The sequence below is a fragment of the Symphalangus syndactylus genome, chromosome 3, assembly GCF_028878055.3.
Source record: "Symphalangus syndactylus isolate Jambi chromosome 3, NHGRI_mSymSyn1-v2.1_pri, whole genome shotgun sequence".
Lineage (NCBI taxonomy): Eukaryota > Metazoa > Chordata > Mammalia > Primates > Hylobatidae > Symphalangus > Symphalangus syndactylus.
Genome location: NC_072425.2, coordinates 22,781,477 through 22,803,681, shown reverse-complemented (window position 1 = coordinate 22,803,681; position 22,205 = coordinate 22,781,477). Strand labels below are relative to the sequence as shown.

The 22,205-nt window shown below is 44.9% G+C and overlaps 1 protein-coding gene across 8 annotated transcripts in view; it reads right to left on the bottom strand.

Annotated features, from left to right (window-relative positions):
- The window catches only part of TTLL11 (tubulin tyrosine ligase like 11), a 290,392-nt gene extending 274,970 nt beyond the window's left edge, over nucleotides 1–15,422 (bottom strand). For 3 of the 8 annotated variants that reach the window (XM_055271234.2, XM_055271229.2, XM_055271231.2), the window contains exon 1: nucleotides 14,761–15,336. In XM_055271234.2, coding sequence (XP_055127209.1) covers nucleotides 14,761–15,222 — 462 coding nt within the window. In that variant the 5' untranslated portion in view covers nucleotides 15,223–15,336. Of the gene's footprint in view, nucleotides 1–5,271; nucleotides 5,516–14,760 lie in introns of those variants that run through there. The other 5 variants (XM_055271232.2, XM_055271236.2, XM_055271228.2 and 2 more) reach the window with 4 other exon arrangements.
- Nucleotides 15,423–22,205: the final 6,783 nt, after the last annotated feature.

Here is a 22,205-nt window from a genome sequence, read left to right as displayed (position 1 = left end):
GAACAAAGGTCAAGAGGAATAGCACAGCATGAAGGCTCAAGCAAACCACATGCAGTGTGGTGTCAGTAGCACATAAAGTTCAAGGCAGGGGATATGGGAAATAAGCCTAGAGAATGTTAGGGCCAAGTGTTAATTTTTTTGAATATTCAACTGAGTCTTCATTATGTACCTGGCACTTTACATGATTATAGCTTTTTATGCTGGCAATAAATAACTCCATTAAGTATGGTGGTATTATGCCCATTTTACAGATAAAGAAACTGAGTCTCAGAGTAAAATACACCAAAAGTTACACATTGAGTTGTTTCAAACCCCTATCTGTGTAGGTCTAAAGCTCATGCTTTCAACCACCAAGACATAATGTATCTTGGGTTGTGAAAAGCATCATATGGAGCCCTCATAAGGAGTCTGAACTTTGTTCTTCAGGAAAATATTCAAAATTTCCCTGAAAAAAAAAAAACAAAGCTCATTCTTTTGAAGAAAGTTTAGAGTACTGTTACAGCTTCCATCAGGTTGCATACTACCTTATGCAACCAGAACAGGATTGCATTAGCTACAGGTATCCAAGGAGCCAGTGTACCTGTAATGGGCAATATTTGCAATGCAAAATTAACAGGCAGCACAGAACTTCAGTCCCTAATGCATATTGCCAGTTACTACCTAGGAAGCAAGTACTGTTCAATGACAAGAACTGGATAAGCATATGGCATTTTTAACAGCTTTATTGAAATGTCTTTCACATACCATACAATCGACCCATTTAAAGTGTACAATTCAATGGTTTTTAATATACTCAGAGTTGTGCCACCAGCACTGCAATCAATTTTAGAACATTTTTATCACCCCAGAAAGAAACCTTGTACCCACTAGCAACCACTCCCCACCTCCCCCACCAAACTTCTCTCCCACCTCTAGCTCTAGGCAACCACTAATTTATTTTCTGTCTACAGATTTCCCTGTTCTGAATACTTCATATAAATGAAATCACACAATATGTGGTCTTTTGTGCCTCGCTTCTTTCACTTAGGATAATGTTTTCAAGGTTCATCCAAGTTGTATTATTCATTCCTTGTTATGGCTGAATAATATTCCACTGCTTGGATATAATCCACATTTCATTTACCCACCAGTTGATGGACATTTGGATTGTTTCCACTTTCTGGCTATTGTGAATAATGCTACTATGAACATTAGTGTACAAGTTGTTATGTGCACATATGTTTTCGTTTCTCTTGGGTTTCTCTTGGGTATATATCAGGAGTGAACTGCTAGGATGTTTAACATTTGAGGAACTGCCAAATTGTTTTTCAAAATGGCTGCACCATTTTACAGTCCCACCAAGAGGGTATGAGGGTTCTAATTTCTCCACATCCCTGCCAACATGTACTATCTGTCTTATTTATTATAGATAACCCAATAGGTATGAAGTGGTATTTCACTCTGGTTTTGATTTTCATTTCCCTAACAGCTAATGATGGCATATGACATTTTAATGCAGCTCTTAATATAACCCTCCCCTTTTTTTTTAACTCCAGAGATATTTTGACAAAACCTAAGAAATCACCTATCAAAACTGGCTGGGTGCAGTGGCTCATGCCTGTAATCCCAACACTTTGGGAGGCTGAGGAGGGCGGATCACGAGGTCAGGAGATCGAGACCACGGTGAAACCCCGTCTCCACTAAAAATACAAAAAATTAGCCGGGCGTGGTGGCGGGCGCCTGTGGTCCCAGCTACTCGGGAGGCTGAGGCAGGAGAATGGTGTGAACCCAGGAGGTAGAGGTTGCTGTGAGCTGAGATTGCACCACTGCACTCCAGTTTGGGCGACAGAGCAAGACTCCATCTCAAAAAAAAAAAAAAGAAATCACCTATCAAAACTTTTGGCAATAAAACTGCCAAAGTATGTGAAATGCTTAAGCCCTACCTCTGGGTAGAAGATCAGGGATGACACAAGGAGTTAGAAGTAATAAGAAGGTCAAGGATGAGCCAGGCGCAGTGGCTCACATCTAGAATCCCAACACTTTGGGAGGCCAAGGTGGAAGGATCACTTGAGGCTAGGCGTTCACGACTAGCCTGGGCAACATAGTGAGACACCACCTCTTTTTATTTTAAAAATAAAAAAAGAAGGTCAAGGATAAAGAGAAAGCCAAGCATGTCTACTGAATACATTATTTGAAAATTAAGAGTGAGTTTACATTGTGATATGGCTGTTTCAAATTAGGCATAATGGCCACAGCAAAATAGCCATATCAAAATGCCCTGCTTTGAACTATGCACTGATGATTAGAATTTAAGTATTTGGTGAAGACAGGACCCATAGGTTGGAGAAGATTCATTTGTTTCACTCTTTTCCCCAGTATTTGTCATTATATTCTTAAAAAGTAAGTATTTATAGGAACCCTCAGAGCTGAGCATAAATTGCTAAAACTATTTTGGAAAGCAATTTGGCCATATATTCCAAAAGCCTTAAAATGTATATTCCCTGTGGTCTAATTATTCCATTTTTGGAAAGTTATCTTAAGAAAATAATATGAAATATGCTGGGTGCAGTGACGCACACCTGTAATCCTAGCAATCTGGGAGGCTGAAGCCAGAGGATCATTGAGGTCAAGAGTTCAAGACCAGCCTGGGCAACATATGGAGACCCCATCTCTACAAAAAAAAAAATATATATATATATATATATACAAAAACTAGCTGGACATGGGGGCGCACGCCTTTAGTCCTAGCTAGTTTGGAGCTGGGGTGGGAGGATCACTTGAGGCCAGGAGTTGAAGGGTGCAGTGAGCTATGTTCATGCCGCTGCACTCCAGCCTGGGTGACAGAGTGAAACCTTTTCTCTAAAGACAAAAAAAAGAAAAGGAAAAGAATATGAAATATAGGAAGGAAGCACACTCCTGAATAATTTTTAATAGAGGGTTCAATCTAAACATTTAATACCAGGAAAATAAATAATGAAATACAACCCACTGAATGAAATATTTTGCAGCAATTAAAATGACATTGATAAAAAGTTGTATAGCAAGGAAAAATGTTTAAATTATAATGTGGGCATTAATGTTAATGATATAATAAAATTGTATCAGATTTGTAACACAAAAAAATGTATATGCCCAGAAGAAATACTGGAAAGAAATGCTTCAACGTGAATGCAGTCATTCCATCTCAATGGTAGGACTATAAATGTTTTAAAAATATTTTTTCCAAATTTTTAAGCAATGTACAAGGATTATTTATGTAAGTGAGAAATGTGCTTTTTAAATAAAACCAACATCCAGGCTCAAAGCCCAGTCCTGCACTGAAGGACTTATGTAAACACTAACTTCTGATGGTCTTATTTCTAAAGAGGCCAGGAACTCACACTCTCTTCAGAGGAGCAATACAGTCCACTAGAACAAGACCTGGCCTACAAGCCAGGAGAGCCAGCCTCTAGATCTAAACTGTGTGCCTCTTAACACCTCTGAAGAGTGGGAGAGTTGAAAGAGAATAAACACTGATTGCGTACTGACTTCGCCATACATGTTACATGTATGATTAACATGGAATAAACCCCCTAAGTACTATGATGCCCCATGTGACAGAACTAATATGTGGTGGGGATTCAAACCCAAATCTATAGATGCAGGGACATCTGTACAACAGAAATAACGAAATCTACCATACTTACTGTACAAAGTCAAAGTCATGTTAGATAAATCTATGTAAAAGTTTCATATAAAATATCCAGTTCCATGGACATGTAAAACTCTAAGGCTCTCCACACAATCTCTTAATTCACTAGGTATTTCATAGCATCTGGAGGTAGAATTATGTGTTTCTTCTGCCTTCTTGAGCTAACAAGTCAAAAGTAATTAAGGACTGTTTTTAGTGAATGAGAAGAAGAAATTTTTTAATTGTAATGTGGATCATGCAAGGCAAATGATTATTTGGTAGACATTTAAATAACCAACAGGGGAAATATTTACAATGCATATGAGATAAAAAGTAACCATAATATTTACAAGCCAATAAGAAAAAACATAAACAAAACAACCCAAAAGATAAAATGAACAAAAAATAGATTCAGTCATTTCACAGATGAAGCAAGACAAATGACAAATTAACTTATGCAAAAAGTTTAACCTTGTTGACAATCAGAGAAATGTAAATTAAAAGAACACATTTTTACCCATCAGTCTGGCAAAGATACACAAGATGAACAGTATATAGTATTGGAGCAGATTGCAAAAACAGGCAGTCTCAAACCCTGCTGAGGGCAATTTGATAGTAACAATCAAAATATAAAGTACATATGCCCTTTCACCCAACAATTCCTAGGAATTTATTCTACAGAAGTATTTGCACAAATACACACTTAAAATGTCTGAAAAGGCCAGGTGCAGTGGCTCACACCTGTAATCCCAACACTTTGGGAGGCCAAGGGGGGCAGATTACTTGAGGTCAGGAGTTCAAGATCAGCTTAGCCAACATGGTGAAACCCCGTCTCTACTAAAAATACAAAACTTAGCTAGACATAGTGGCACACACCTGTAATCCCAGCTACTCTGGAGGCTGAGGCACAAGAATTGCTTGAACCTGGGAGGCGGAGGATGCAGTGAGCCAACATAGTGCCATTGCACTCCAGCCTGGGTGACAGAGCGAGACTCTGTCTCAAAAAAAAAAAAAGAGTCTGAAGAGTGATGTTTATTGCACCACTCTTTGTAATAGCAAAGAAAACACATAGAAACAACATCCATCAATAAATTGTGGTATATAAAATGGACGATTAGGTTGTTAAAATGAAATGAATCTATATATACTAACAGAGAAAGATGTATATGAGATACTGCTAAAACAGCAGTTGCCAAACACTATCTATATAGTATAACTGCAGCATTTTAAAAAATGAAATATCTGCTGGGTACAGTGGCTCACATCTGTCATCTCAGCACTTTGGGAGGCCAAGGCGGGAGAATCACTTGAGCCCAGGAGACTAGCTTGGGCAACATAGCACAATGCTGTCTCTACAAAAAAATATAAAAAATTAGCTGGGCATGGTGTGCACCTGTAGTCCCAGCTCCTGGGGGGCAAGGGTTGCTGAGGTGGGAGGATGGTTTGAGCCCAGGAGGTGGAGGTTGCAGTGAGCCGAGATTGTGCCACTACACTCCAGCCTGGGTGACAGAGCAAGATCCTCTCTAGAAAGAAAAAATAAAATATGTGCATATTTATATTTATATACAGCATATATTTGTATCTCTACATATGATATCATGGTGGTAATTAGCACAGTTTACCAAATAGCCTGATTCTCCTCTTTATACCCTCATGGTGGGACTGCGCATCCCTCATCCCTCTGAGGTTAGCTATGGCCATGTAACTTGCTTCAGCGAATCAAATGTGAGCTGAAGTGATGCATCACTTCTGGGTAGACGTTTTAAAAACCAGTGCAAATTCACCACCACATGCTCTTTCCCTCCCTCAGTGACTCATGGAAGCACGTGTCACAATGGGAGACCACGATCTCAGTAACCAAGATGATGAGAGACCCCGGCTCCCCAACCCCACCAGCCCCCATTGAACCCATAGCATGGGCAAGAAATAAACTTTGGTTGTATTAAGCCACTGCTATTTTGTGGTTCTTACCATAGCACAATTTAGCCATCCTGATACGTACAAGAATAAGAAAAAAATCTGGGCCAGGCACGGTGGCTCACACCTGTAATTCCAGCACTTTGAGAGGCCAAGGAATGCAGATCACAAGGTCAGTAGTTCGAGACCAGCCTGGCTAACATGGTGAAACCCCGTCTCTACTAAAAATACAAAAATTAGCCAGGTGTAGTGGCATGCACCTATAATCCCAGCTACTTGGGAGGCTGAGGCAGGAGAATTGCTTAAACCCGGGAGGCAGAGGTTTCAGTGAGCCAAGATTGCTTCACTGCACTCCAGCCTGGCTGACAGAGCAAGACTCTATCCCGGAAAAAAAGAAAAAAGTCTGTAAAGATACATACCAAATTGGGATTCTGGTGTCACCTCTCAGAAGTGGAATTAGAGGGGAGGATGGAAAGGGAGGGGGATGGGGTAGGTGGTTTGTTTCAGTTTTTATTTTATATGCTTGGGAACAGTATAAATTTTTATAAGCATATATTATTTCCGGAATTGGAACAAAGTTATTTATACATAATCTAAGATGTCCAAAAAATGGTCCACTGTTGCTTTTTAAAATTCCAATAACCCACAGTTCTGACACAATGAGAAATAGAATCTCCCTATGAGCATAAAGAACAAAATAGGAAAACTGGCCTTCATCAGAGTTCTAGGCAGATGTACTGAGGAACTTATTTGAAAAGCAAAACCATACCCAGGGAAGACTACACAGGAGATAAACTGCCTATTCTTCCAGCTTCATTAAGGGTACGAAGGTTTTATTCAGATGACAGAGAAGCATATGGGAGAGGGAAGGAAGCTGCCAGAAATGCCTGCTAGGACTTATAAAGCATTTATAAAAATTACTAGATAATAGTTCAGAAACACCCAGGGAAACAAACATGCACGCAAATGGCAGCGGCAGCAGCTGGCAAGGCACAATTTGATATGAGGAGGAAGGAGAGATGCAAGTCCTCCTGGAATAGAGAAACCTAATCGTTCTCTCCAGCAAAACAATAACCTCTGTGGAGGAATCTCAGGGACATGACTCAGCTTCAGAGGAGCAAACACAAGGAAAGGAGGGGTTCAAACCTAATTAGAGGATGGCAAGCTGATCTGCCTGTTCACACCATCCATTTTTCTGTTACAAAATTTAATTAAGATGTCATAGAGATTCACCAGAGGGAAAGTCAAACCAACATGTATTCTTACTTTAAAGTGCCAGGCGCTTTTAAGATTTTCTGACTTTATCCTCACAACAACTAGCTAGTATTTTATACTCAGTCTTAGAGATGAGGTAAAGCAACTTGTCCGGGGACACAGAGCCACTGCGTGACCCAGAAAATTTGTATCTTTTCCACACAGGTGGTGGGTACTTTCATGTAGAATAACATCTGTTTTCCCTGTGAAACCCAAAGTCAAGATACTGATGTCACTTAAACAGCTAAAACGAGTTTCCCGTGGTGAGGTACACAATTAACATACCAAAGTATGAGACAGGCCAGGCGTGGTGGCTCACGCCTGTAATCCCACCACTTTGGGAGGCTGAGGCGGGCAGATCATCTGAGGTCAGGAGTTCGAGACCAGCCTAGCCAACATGGTGAAACCCCGTATCTACCAAAAATACAAAAATTAGCTGGGCATGGTGGCAGGCGTCTGCAGTCCCAGCTACTCAGGAGGCTGAGGCAGGAGAATCGCTTGAACCCAGGAGGCAGAGGTTGCAGTGAGCTGAGATCTCACCGCTGCACTCCAACCTGGGCAACAGAGCAAGACTCCATTTCAAACAAACAAACAAACAACCACAAAAAACAAAGTATGACATAGGCACCAGGTCCAGAATGGAGAATTTAAAACATTCAATTAGACTCAGGAAACTTTAAAAGTATAATTGATTTAAAAAGAAAAAAAACATGAAATCAGTGTTATTTTTTAACGTCTTAAACCTGGACTACATCAAATTGACATTCACCCAAAATGCAACTGTCCCTTACGCTGCAGCCGTCTGTGAGTGGCTGTGTTATCTGCTGTATCCGCAAGATCCCAAATACAGCCTGGCACAAAGTAGATCTCAAAATATCTATTAGATGAGTCAAATTAGCTGGTCACACCTGCTCTGACTAACCGGTAACCTACATATATGGACAACATTTTATATTAAATTTTCCCCCTGTTTAAGAAAAAATAGATCAAATAACCAAGCCTGTAATTACATGATAGAAAGAAAAGAATCAACACTAACTGAATACCTACAGTGTGCCAAGCATTGGGTTAAGTCAATTTACATACATTCCTTCATTTACTCTCACAAAAACTCTATGAGATTATAGATAGCACTAGCCCATTGCTACAGCTGAAGAAACTGAGTCTCAGAGAGGTTCTGTATTTAGTACAGAGTTTAGTCACACAAGCAATCAGAGGCAAGGATTTTAACCCACATCTGTCAGATTTCAAAGCCCATGCCAACTACAAAATACAACACTTCCCCTTGAGAGAAGGCACTGAAACAGTGGTCGATTACTTTTACAATATGTTCAAGAACAGATTTAAATAAAAAATAAAATGCGTCATTAAATTTTTGCCTTAAACTTCTGCTGATACAAAACCAGAATCCAAAACACTACCAAAATTGTGGCACAATACACTGTATGTTTTATAACACAGAAAACAGCCTAACCATTACAGCACCTGCTTAAAAACACACAGACATGATTTTAATTTATAGGAGTTATAGAGCTTGAATGTGAGCCCCTTGAATTTATTGTCTTTTAAAGGATTGTTTAAGGAGTTGGTGTGGATTCATGAAGCTATTACCCGGATTGTATCGTTCAAATAACAGTGGTAGTGAATTGTGATTTTTATGTTATGACAAGTTTAACTTGCAAAGGAAAGATTCCAATAGATTAGACATTAAAATAATGTATTTGTGGAAGGAGAACATTTGATGGAGTAGGGCATACAATGTTTTTAAATATGGTGCTATTTTTTTTAAATGGGCAGTAAGTTGCAATGGCGATCATTGAAAATAGAAAGGGAGGAAAGATTAGACTACCCAATATTTCATTTTATACTCTACCTTCTTCCAGAAGGAATCCGAGACAGAAAGATTCAAATAGCAGGCTCACATTCCACAGAGGAGGAAGGCAACCCGGCTAGTCAAATGGCACAGGAATCGCATCTCCCCTGTGGGCAGCAGCAAGACAGGATTTGGAAGGCGCAGGCACCAAATGCTCCCTCTGCCAGGCAGGATATATTTCAGTACGTTTTATTTTAAGTCCTATTTGCATTATTGCTCTCCTGATTCTGACCGACTCCAAGGTCACTTGAGTTATGGGTCAAATGAGGAATGGGAAGGTTAAGAAGTGGAGAATCATAAAACACTTAAAAGTGGGTTTTTGAACCCTGACTTTCTCACTTACTTGCTGTACCCACCTCAGTTTCTTCTGTTGTTACTTGAGAATAGTAATGATGATAGTGATGATACTAGAATAACTTCTTACAGAATGGCTTTTAGCAAAGGATTAGCAAAGAAGAAGGTATATGATTGAAAACTGGCTACAAGCCCAGGCCCTGGATGGCTCTGCCACTGGTTATCTGTGTGGCCATGGGCTGGCCCTGTACCAGCCCCTCTCTAAGCCTCAGTTCCCTCATCTGTAAGTTGACGATGACAATGCAGTCTATTTTAGAGGGCTGTTGCAAGGATTAAATAAATAATGCATAGTAAATACTCAATACAATTTTTTTTTTTTTTTTTTTGAGACAGAGTCTCACTCTGTTACCCCAGCTGAAGTGCAGTGGTGCAATCTCAGCTCACTGCAACCTCCGCCTCCCGGGTTCAAGCAATTCTCGTGCCTCAGCCTCTCAATACAATTTTTCATGAGCATAAAACATTACAATGCCTTGCACATAACGCCTATTTAATAAACAGTAACTAATATTATACAAGTTGTAAGTAGGACAATATAGTAAGTGTATACTTGTTCTAAAGAAAGGCTGGATAAATTTCAGGGAACAATGCATGATTTGGAGTCTCTGAAACAAACACTTTATACTGTAGTAGATCTCGGGACAGGGGCTTATTCAAACTATCATCAACAAAGGTCCCGCTATGAAATCTCTCAGAGCCCTCATTCACATTAGCTGGTGGCCATGGCACCACTGTGCACATATACACAACCTACATCTCCAAGGAGGGCAGCTCACAACAAAAGTGGCATCTACTCTCTATGGTGTCTTTCCTCTGAGATGTTTTTAACGAGGGTAGCAAAATGACAGAAGAATCTATGGGAGATGGGGAATCTTCACAGGACGGGAAGAAGACCATACAAATCCATAAACATTGAGCATCTGCGGTGAACCAGAAACCATGCCTTTCTTTCATGTCGCAACTTCAGTGGTGGCTCTGTAAACATGATTTTGCTATTTGAGAGTAACTCCAGTCTTGTCTGCAAGTTTACAGAGCTAACATCTGTGATTCTTCCCTTTCAGAAACAAATTTAACATTGTGGACACAGTTAAATTAGACCTGGCCAGAACGGGTATGACTGCAAACTGAATCATCTGAGGGCTGGCATGGTTCACTTGGGACTGAAGGAGAGTGGGCAAGGGAGGCTGGGTCTATATATGACAAGCAATCTGTGATCAAATTCAGTCAGAAGCGCAAGCTTCTTGGCGTGGCCTTCAACATGCTCTGTGATCTGGCTCCTTCTTCTTCGCTCTCCACTCCCCCATATGCTCCCTAAGCTGCCATCATCCCATCCTGCATATAAAACCTGGTCCATACCACCTGCCTTGTTGTTCCTACTCTGTATAGAACGTCCTTGACTCACTCACCTCCCAGACCAAACTGTAACTGTCTGTTTGCATTTATTCCTCCCCTACACCAGGAGCTCATGGAGGGCAAGGAGTGTATCCTGTTCACATCTACATCTGCGACCTCCAGCCCAGTGTTTACCAATAGAGAGCATAGAATTGAAGCCTGGTTTCAAATGGAATGCATATTTCAAATGCTAGCTCTGTCCCTTACTAGCTATGTGGCCTCAGGTAAGTCAACCTCTGTGTACTTCAATTTTCTCATCTGTAGAATGGACACAATAAGGCACTTACTTTACTGAGTCGTTGGGAGAATCAAATAATTGTATATATGTAGAGCACTTAAAACAGCACCTGGAACAGAGTAAGAGCTATAGAAAGATTTATTATCATGTTGTTGTTAAATATATGTGCAATAAAGAAAAGTGAAAATGGAGCCAGGGGTGGTGGCTCACGCCTGTAATCCCAGCACTTTGAGAGGCCGAGGCAGGCAGATCACTTGAGGTCAGGAGTTCAAGACCAGACTGGCCATCATGGTGAAACCCCATCTCTACTAAAAATACAAAAATTAGCCAGGGATGGTGACACGTGCCTGTAATCTCAGCTACTCAGGAGGCTGAGGCAGGAGAACTGCTCGAACCTGGGAGGCAGAGGTTGCAGTGAGATTGCAGTGAGCCAAGATAGCACCACTGCACTCCAGCCTTGGTGACAGAACGACACCCTGTCTCAAAAAAAAAAAAAAAGTGAAAAAAGGAAGAGAGATTGTGTGCCCTGAGGCTAAGCAAACTTCTGAATTCACATGCTGGCTCAGTCCTACCCTGTTAGAGTGGACAGTGATATATAGCTCCTCACTATGCACCCATAAAAGGAGACACAGCTTTCACTCTGGTTGGTGTTCATGACCTTATTTCTTACCTGGGTTACTCATCCATTCCCACCAAAGCCAGCCACCTCAGTACTCCCCAAACCCACAGCAACATAGTATGGCCTGCAAGAGATACTGTTGCTCATACCCTTGCACCACAGCCCCCAGTAGAAGTTCTTGCTCCTAAAACGTCAGCGCTGGGAGTTCAAGATGATCTCATCCAATATCACCTCATAACAGATGGGGAAAGGCAGGCATAGGAAAGGTCATGTGTTTGCACTTTGTTAGTACCAGGGATATATATATATATATGTTACTTTTCATGCAGTCAACTTTGTAGGAGGTACTAAGAATACTATAATCATAGTTTAAAGCAGGAAGGAACTTTAAAGTTTAGCTACTCTGGCACTTTTCAACCTCCACACTAGGGTGTCAAGATGTGATGTAAGCTCTGTTGCAAATATTCCATAATTCATTTGATGAATATTTATTGAGCACCTAGAATATGCTATGCATTAGGGACATAAGTCAGATACCACCCCTGCCCTCAGGACTTCATGCACTAATGAGGGTGACAGTAATAATCACAAGCCTAATAGTAGAGTCTTGCTGTTGCAAGTGAATTATGTTTTTTTAATTTTCAGTATTTTTTTTAGAGACAGGGTCTTGCTCTGTCACCCAGGCTGGTGTGCAGTGGCACAATCATAGCTCACTGCATCCTTGAACTCCTGGACTCAAGTGATCCTCCCACCTCAGCCTCCCAAGTAGGTGGAATTACAGGCATGAGCCACCACACTCAGTGAATTATGTTTTAAAATATACTAGAATAAACATCTCCACCTATATGCCAATGTGCTCTCTGAGTGGGACTAAAAGGCAGGGTTGGAGGTGGAAGAAGTGTCTTGGAAAAAGCCTATCCTCTGGGGTTGACCAGTGCAACAGTCTCATGTAGATCAACATTCCCATTATGCGGCTACCGAAGTAGAAAGACTGGAAACCACTGAACTAGCTCTGCCCACCCCTACTTTACAGATAAGCAAACTGAGGCCTCAAGGATTTAACTGACTTGCCCTGATAAATGGAAGAACGTTAAAATTATGTTAATGGCTCACATAGCCTTCCTCCCCCAAACAGGTCCAAATCCCGTCATATGGCACATGATCTGACCCCTGCTCATTTCTGTAGCCCCATCTCTCACCATTCCACCTCCCACGCTATGATCCAGCCATACTGAAAGTCCTGAAAGGGCCTCTGCTTTGCCCATACCACTCCTGCAACCAGGGATCCAAAGTCCATGCCCCTAAATAACTCCAGTTCATTTTCAGCACTCACGACCTAGCTCGGGTTTATCTCCTCCAGGAAGCCCTTCCTGGGTGCCCCTCCTCTACCTCCCACAGCATTTCTACTTTCACACAGAAACACTCATCACCTAATGTATTCATTCATTCATCAAATATTTATTGAGCAACTTCTATGTGCCAAGTACCTGTGGGTACAGCAATAAACAAAACAAAGCCCCTGCCCTCATGGAGCTTACACTCTAGTGAGGGAAACAGACAATTAACAAGCAATACATAATATAATGCCTGGCGAAGTTTAGTACTATGGAAAAAAAATAAATACCAAGGGCTGGAGACTGATGGGGAAGGTATCATCTAAAGAAGTGACAAGAGTAAGCCATGCAAATAAATGAAAAGGGAGCATTTCAGGATGCAGCAGCAATGGCCCTGTAATGACCGCAATTATTCCTTTACTTGTGTTTTATTCCCTATTGAACTACGAAGTCCTTGGGGGCAAGGGTCACATCTTAAGTATGTTTGGTTCCCAGGGCCCAGCAAAGAACTTGACACCTCCAAAGTGGACATTTACAGAATGAGTGAACAAACCTGGGCTGGGATGTATTAGTCCATCTGGCCCCATCTCTCCTAGCAAACAAGATCTGGCCTGCTTCATGTCTCTCTCTCCCACAGGGGGAAGCTAAGTGGAGGCCCCACTTGGGCCAATCTGCTTAGCCTGACTCCATAGCCTGGTTTCATTCGCTGGATTCTCCCTTCATTAAGACCACGGCACTGACAAGTTGTCCAGTTGTACCTTTTCTAGCCCTCATATATCTGGCCTGGATCTGGGACCCTGCCTAGAAACCCAGATACTTTAGAACTGAGAGCCTGCCTTTGTTTTCCCCAAGTTTCCCCAGCATGAAAGTTCCCCTCTGAATCCCAAGCCCCAAGGCTGGGGACCCAGACACTTGGAGTCAGACTTCCCCAATGGCTAACACCTATCCACCTGGAAGTCGGTTCTGCCTGATCCTTGACTTCCCTCCAAACCAAATGCACTTTTTCCTATTGGGACATCAACTCTCTGACCACATCAGTCCTTTCTGTGGCCATCTCTCTGTATGTTCCAACTTAATGCAACCATTACCGAGCATCTACCATAGCCAAGGCACAGGGCTAAGAACCTGAGTCCTCTGTTACCTGCAGCAGATCCGTGTTACCACTGGCTGTGTCCACACTCAGCTATCCTCAATCAAACTCCTGACACTCCTGAAAGCACATTATATACCCTATATGCTGCAAATAAAGTCAAACGGCTTTATCCACTCAGCCAACTGCAACAGACACCTCTAGAGTCATTGGTGCTACATCCCATCCCCTGCCAGTCTAAAATGGGCTCGGGGATGATAACTCACGTCTTCATTCACCCTTTGATTCACCGCTTACTGACACCTGCTGTAAGCCAGGCCTGGAATATAAAATACAGTGCCTACACTGATGATGATGACAGTGGTAGTGCTGGTGGTGGTGATGGTGATGATGGTGGAAGAAGACAGAAAGGAGAAGGTGGTAACATAAGTTACCATTTATTGCAGACTTGTGCTATAAAACACTAAGCAGTGAGTCTTCTAATGCTAACAAGGTGATAAGTATAATTGGCCTCACCTTACAGAGAAGGTAATAGGCTGAAGCGGTGAAGCAACTTACTCAAGGTCACACAGCTAAGTAGCAGAATGTAGTGAGACCCTAGGCCTGTCTGCCTCCAAAATAAAAACTATTCCTCTGCTCAAGAGTCACACAGCAAGGGCTAAACAAATATAACTTCAACGAAGAAGTGAGAGAGCGGGTCCGGGGCCCCAGGGGCTTACAAGCTGGTGGAAGAGACAGACGTACACATATCTACAAGCAGAGGCAAATGCTGATGGCTGAGACATATAAAGAGCTGCAGGGGAGGCAGACGAGTGAGTGGCTAACTTGACCCGGAAGGGTCTGAGGAACCCTCTTGGAGGAAGTGATTTTGGGGGGGTAGGCCTTGAAGGATGAGCAGTTTGCGGCTGACAAGCAGGCCCGAGCGTGGTGCACCGCAGGAGCTCAGCCCTCGCCCGCTGACCTGACCTGGGCCGTGCCAAGACCTCTGAGGTCGTCCTGTCCACCCCACTGTGCCCACGCGGCCGGGCCGGGCCGGGCCTCACCTCCTTCCACTTGAGCTGGCGGATGCTGATCTTCAGGGCATCCAGGGAGGTCCTGGCCTTGGAGCTGTCCACGGTGACCGGCCGCTGGGAGCCGTTCTCGCCGGAACCGTGGCCCGAGCTCCGCTTGCAGCTTCGGCCCTTGCCCCGGGGCTTCCCGTGCGGGCAGAGGCCCTGCACCGGCTTTGGCTTGGACGGGGGCAGCGTGGGCGGCGGCCGCTGAAGGACCTGGGTGTCCCCCTCCTCAGCCGAGCTGGGCTGCGCCGGGGTCGGGGCCGGGGCCTTGGGCTGCTCCTCCCCTGCCTTGCACTCCGGTTCCCCGGCCGCGCCCGCGTCCACGCGGACCTGTTCCGCCACCATCTCCGCTGTGGCCTCGGCCTCAGCTTTGGCCGACGCTTTGGCCGCAGCCACCGCCTCCGCCTCCCACCGGGCCGCCAGCTCGCTCTCGGAGCTGCCCCGCCGCATGGCGCTCAGGGCCGGCTCCAGTGCCAGTGCCAGTGCCGTCGCCGCCGCCGCCGCCGCTCCGCCGCCCCAGCCCGCCACCAAACTGCCGCCGCTGCCGCCGCTGCCACGCGCTCCCCGCCCGAGCCCGTTGCCATGATCGCTCAGGCTCGGGTTGACAGCAGCAGTCGCCGCCTCGAGACGGGGTCCGGGAAGGGACAATCGCCGGCCGAGCCCCAGCGACCTCATAGGCAAGGCTGCCCACGTGACCCTGCCTGTCACAGAGGCAGCGGCGGCCATGTTGGAAGAGGGCAAAGAGCCGCCAGGACCCGCCCACCCCGCGGATGCGCTGGATCTCTGGGGCGCAGAACTCGGGGTGGCGAGGAGAAGCGGGAGGGCAGATTGAGCGCGCGTGGGGCTCGTGAGCCTGGGGACTGGGAGTAAAAACAACTACCTCAAGCAGGAGGCTCAGTCCCCGCCAACACTCGCTGGGATAACTCTCGATAGTACGGAGGAGGCGCCCCCCAATGGGACCCTCCTCAGTGCAATGGATGGGAACCTCCTCAGTGCGATGGATGTGACCAGCCCAGGCCCTAGGGGAGCAGAGAGTGTTCCACTGAAGAAACCCTCTGCTGGTCCTTTGAGCGCCCCCAGATAAGAGGGGAGGCACTTTTCCCTCTTCTCAGGGAGCTCCCGATGGGATGGGGAAGTCATGGGCATGGGTAACTCCCCTATAGATTCCCACTCGAGTTGAGGATATTAACGATTTTTTCTTTTCTTTTTGTTTTAGACAGGGTCTCGCTCTGTCGCCCAGGCTGGAGTGCAGTGGCGCGATCCCGGCTCACTGCAGCAGCCTCAACTTCCAGAGCTCAAGGGATCCTCCCACCCCAACCTCCCAAGTAGCTGAGACTACACGAATACACCACCACGCCCGGCTAAGTTTTGTGTTTCTCATAGAAACGTGGTTTCGCCATGTTGCCCAGGCTGTTCTCAAACTCTTGACCTCAGGTGATCTGCCAGCTTCGGCCTCCCACAGTGCTAGGATTACAAGCAGAACCACCGCGTCTCTTTTCTTTTCTTTTTTGTTTGTTTTTGTGTTTGTTTTGTTGTTGTTGTTGATGTTGTTACAGAGTTTCGCTCTTGTCGCCCAGGCTGGGATGCAATGGTGCTATCTCGGCTCATTGCAGCCTCCGCCTCCCGGGTTCAAGCAATTTTCCTGCTTCAGCCTCGTGAGTAGCTGGGATTGCAGGAGCCGGCCACCATGACCGGCTAATTTTTTGTATTTTTAGTATAGATGGGGTTTCACCATCTTGGCCAGGCTGGTCTCGAACTCCTGACCTCAGATGATCCACCCGCCTCAGCCTCCCAAAGTGCTGAGATTACAAGCGTGAGCCACCACGTCCAGCCTGACTGCTTTTTCTTATATCACTTTTTTTGTTGTGGTAAAATATAACAAAATTTGCCATTTTAACCATTTTTAGTGTGCATTTTCAGTGGCATTCTGTATACTCACATTGTTATGCAACCAGCACCACTATGGGTCTCCAGAACTCTTTTATCTTCCCAAACTGAAACTTTGTGTCTATGAAACAATAAGTCGGGATTCCCTTCTCTCCTAGTCCCTGGGAACCACTATTTCTACTTTCTGACTATAAATTTGATTATTCCTGGTCCCTCATATAAGTGGAATCATGCAGTATTTGTCTGGCTTATTTCATGTAGCATAATGTCCTCAAGGTTTCTCCATGTTGCAGCATGAGTCAGAATTTCACTCATTTTTAAGACTGAATAATATTTCATCGTGTGCATACACCACCTCGTTTTTGTTTTTTTGTTTGTTTGTTTTTTGAGAAGGAGTCTCGCTCTGTCGCCCAGGCTGGAGTGCAGTGGCGCAATCTCGGCTCACTGCAAGCTCCGCCTCCCGGGTTCACGCCATTCTCCTGCCTCAGCCTTACACCACCTCGTTTTTATCCATTCATCTGTCAATGGACATTTAGGTTGTTTCCACCTTTTGGCTATTGTGAAGAATGTCGGTTAACATTGATATACAAATACCTGTTTGAGCCCCTGCTTTCCGTTTTTGGGAGTTGCCATCATTTTAAAGCCAAACCAAGGAGAAAGCTCTCCCCTCCCACCTGAGGGAGCCACATTTGTTTTTTTAGGAAGTGGGGTTGAGAAGGTGTAACAGCACCCCAGACTGACCACAGCGGCCACGACTGCACACAGGGGAACTTTGCCTCGCTCGGCACTACAAGGTGAAAGAAACACAGAAGTTGTCAAGGAATGTGGCCCTTCTTCCTCTCTCATCTCTCCAGGTGTCTTGTTTCTTTGCTTTAGTCCAGGGGTTTCACTTGCTGAATAAACTGCCTTGAAATGTCCAAGTCATAAACTTAAGCGGTCCAAACCTCCTTTTTAGCAGCAGAGGGCGCTCGCATCTGTTCCCTTCATGACTTTGTTTCAGAGTTTCTGTTAAGTATGGTCGTCTGGCCACTTGCATGGGAGCAACCTGGGGTGTTTATTTAAAATGCAGGCCCCTGGACCCCACCCCTAGAGTCTTTGATGCAGCACATCTGGGTGGACCTGGGAATCTGCGTGTTAAATTAGCTCCTCTGCTGATTCTAAGGCAGCGGAGGCAAGAACCACTCATGGAGTCTGTTTTCAAGTCCTCTGGAAATTCTTGGAGCTGTCCGTGGTACTAGTAAGAAGGCCTCATTGTCCCCCCATCTCTCTCCACCAACCTACCCCCCAAATCCTGTCCCTCCTCCTGGTGTCCCTGATCTCAGCAAGTGGCACCACCTTCATTCAGTCATCCATGCTTGAAATTTGCCAAGCCTTATCCCTCTCCCTGGCCCCCTAAAGCCAGTCTATCGCCAAGTCTTACAGGTTTTATATTGAGATCTCACTCTCTGGTCCAGGTGCGTTGTCCCACGCCTGTAATCCCAGCACTTTGGGAGGCCGAGATGGGCGAATCACTTGAGGCCAGGAGTTTGTGACCAGCCTGGCTAACATGGTGAAACCCCATCTCTACTAAAAATACAAAAAAGGCCGGGTGCAGTGGCTCACGCCTGTAATCCCAACACTTTCGGAGGCCGACGCGGGCAGATCACGAGGTCAGGAGATCGAGACCATCCTGGCTAACATGGTGAAACCCCGTCTGTACTAAAAAATACAAAAAATTAGCCGGGCATGGTGGCGGGCGCCTGTAGTCCCAGCTACTGGGGAGGCTGAGGCAGGAGAATGGCGTGAACACGGGAGGCGGAGCTTGCAGTGAGCCGCGACCACGCCACTGCACTCCAGCCTGGCCGACAGAGCAAGACTCTGTCTCAAAAAAAAAAAAAAAATACAAAAAATTAGCTGGGCATGGTGGAGTGTGCCTGTAATCCCAGCTACTCAGGAGGCTGAGGCACAAAACTCATGAACCCAGGAGGCAGAGGCTGCAGTGAACTGAGATCGCGCCACTGCACGCCTAGGCAACAGAGCGAGGCTCCTGAGAGAGAGAGAGAGAGAGATCTCCTCCTTCCTCTCTTATCTATCTCTATCATCACTGTCCCAATTCAGGCTTCTGCTGTTAGCCTGCCTCCAGCTCCGCCATACACCCACCCATTCTCCACACCAGACCTGCCACTCTCCTGCTTAGAAACCTCCCCTGGTTTGTCACCATCCACAGACAAAGTCCAAGAACATTGATTGTCCTAAGAGGCCCTTCCTGATTACAATTTCTGGAATCACCCCCCTCTCCCTGCCTCCATGCCTTTGTAAACACTGTTCCTTCTGTCTGGACTTCCCTTCCTTCATGTCTCTTCTTAGACAAACTTTTCCAAGTGCCCCAGGCAGAAATAGTTACTTTCTGTTCTCTTCTATTCACACTCATAATTCTCATCCACAACTCTCAACCCTGGTCTGTCTGTCACACTATCTAGAAATCATCTCAGCCTCCACCATCAGTCTGGGCAAGAACAAATCTTGTCTGATTCATTCCTGTATCCCCATCTCCTGGGTCTTGAACACAGTGGCCCTTGCTTTGTTCATGGGAGTATAAACGAAGCAGTATGGATGTATTAATGAATGAGTCATTTTCAGCCTCATGTGTCAAATCTGTAAGGACAATCCCATATAGAAATATTCATTTTGGCTTCACATCCGGAGACCTCTTCTGCCTCAGGGCCTTTGCACATGCTCTTCCCCTCTGCCTTTCTTTAGATCTCTGGCTGCTGCTCCTTCAGCATTCAGTGTAAGTGATACATCTGCCCAGATACCTCTGATCTCTTCATCTAAGTCAGACTTATTCAGATGAAATAATGATGCAAGAGAGGAAAGTAGGAGGTATCATGAGGGAGTATATGATTAAGTGCCAATGAGGCAAAGAGTAAAAAATAACATTCATCCAGTAGCTCAAGAAATAGAGAATTCACTGTGAATTAGAAAGCCAGACCAGGCTTCCTATAAGAGAGAGACTATAAGCTGAGTCTTCGAGGTGGAGTAGGAATCAGGTCGATAGAAAGCTAGTTGGGGTGGTCATTGCAGAGCTATGGATAGGGCTGCTGCAGTCGTGCAAGGGGTCTTGCGGGCATTGAAATCCAATGAGTACAAAGCCTCACCCATCAAGGCTTTGTCCATGGGATGGGGGTGCTTTTGCCCATTGGCTTAAAGACTCCCAGGGCTCATGGAGGCCCCGTACTGAGAGGGAAGATGAGGAAAAGGTGAAGCAAGATTTAAGAAGGGAATAGTCATCTACTTCTTCGAGAGGGCAGGGAGCAGACCAGACCGGTTGAAACACAAGCCTCGGAGGAAGGGAGAAAAGAAAGGAAACAAGGCCCACTTGAGCCCAGCTGTCAGGTCTTTGAATACCATGGCACACTTGACTGCTCAGGAAATTCTAACACGTGTTAGTGGAAAATCCAAACCCGCACGAGACTCCTTCAAGAAAAGCTTCAGCTGTGTCTGCTAAGAAGCAAAAGCAGGTTAGATTTCAGGACTAGGATTACTTCCAAAAAATACACAAACGTGAAAATAAAGTTCTCCGGGAGTTCTCTCCTTTTCCTTCCCAGCACTCACCGTAGTTTACAGTTGGAGTGTTACTTGTTTGTTTACTTGTTATAGCCTGTCTTGCCAGCCAGGGTCTGGGTGCCAGAATATAAACGGTGCGTTGTTCTTATTGACCGCAATATCCCTGTGCCTAGTTCAGTGCCTGGCAGAGAGTAGGCATTCTGGAACTGTTTCTTGAATGAATGAATGAATGAATGAATGAAAGAAAAATTAGACTACCCAGATATTCAACAATTAAAAAACGGTTAAGTGAATGATAGCAAACACTGTCAATGACAGCTTCAGCCGCTTAGGAAAATGTTGATGATGTAACGTTAAGGGAACTGGTGCAAGCATTGCAATTACAATGCTTAAAAAGTGCTCTGCGTAAACAGGCCCTGGAAGAATATAGAGACAAATGAGAACAGCTGTGGTGCTGGAGACACGAGATCTTGCTTAAAATTTTCCACTCAGTTTTGGCAAACTGTAACAACCTTGTGGCTCTTCATATCCTTGAACCCTGAAATCAATCTCATTTCTAGAGATTGCTGATAAGAGTCAGAAAGACAAAGCTTTAGGTAGTAATCTGTTACTGGTGAGTAACCTCTCTGCGACAGGCACTGTCCTAAGTAAGCATTTTGCATACATCATGTCATTTAATCCATAAAACAGCTCTGGGATGGGTCCCATTGTTAATCACATTTTACAGATGGTGAAGGAAATTGCTACTACTCCGAGAAGAGAAGGCACTTGCCCAAGTCACAGCTAGTAAAGGCAAAGACAGGATTCAAACTCAGAGTGGTCTGACACCAGCACCAGCTCCCAACACCCACACTTATTCCCACACCAAGACTTTGTCCACAAAAATACTCAACATACATTTAAACATCAGCGAGTTTAGTCCTCAGCTCTGTGAAAATTATATGCAGGGAAAAACACTGGAGGCAAATATGCCAAAATATTAATAGTGGTTATTCTGGGTGATGGAATTAAGGGTGACTTATTTTCTTCTTTATTCTTTTCTATCATTTCCACATTTTCTACAATGAGCACGCGTTGCTTTAATAACTGGAAAATCAATGTACTTTTAAATTAAAATTTTAACTTAGTTGTTATTTCTCAATGCTCAGAGTGTTCTTTCTCTAATAGAAGTCTGACCATGTCAGTCCTCTGTTTAAAACCCTCCTGGGAACCCCTGAAGCTATATGGGAGGGAGCTTGTTTTGTTTTTGTTTTTGAGACAGGGTCTCACCCTGTTGCCTAGGCTGGAGTGCAGTGGCACGATCTCCACTTACTGCAACCTCTGCCTTCTGGGTTCAAGCGATTCTCATGCCTCAGTCTCCCGAGTAGCTGGGACTACAGGCGCTTGCCATCACACGGGCTAATTTTTGTACTTTTAATAGAGACAGGGTTTCGCCATGTTGGCCAGGCTGGTCTCAAACTCCTGACCTCAAGTGATCCACCCATCTCGACCTCCCAAAGTGCTGGGATTACAGGCGTGAGACACTGCGACCAGCCGGGAAGGGGCTTGTTTTGACACTGACCTCACCATGCCTTTACCACTCCCATCCCATCCACATCCCAACACCTTGTCTCTTTCCCCCAGATGGACTTGCTGTAAAATGGACTTTTATAGCTCTCAAAGTCAATTGACTTTTAAAATTTTTTAAACTGACGTTAACAGCTGTAAAAGCCCATTTTACAGCAAATCCATTTGTGGCGAAAGAGACAGGAGGAACAAATGGTCCAGGAGAGAGGGGTGTGGGCAACTTTTACCCCAGCTGGTTGTTTCTGCCTTGTTAGTATCAGAGGTCGCCACCAGGTGGCACCCGAGGTCCAGTTTTTAAGAAGGAGAAGGCTGAAGCGCCTCTGAATCGCGAGCTCCGCCTAGCTCAGCTTGCAAACACACACATTTTTGCACCTCTGGGCTTTTGCCACTATTGCTCTCTCTGCCGGATGCACCCTCCCTCACAGCTCACCTGA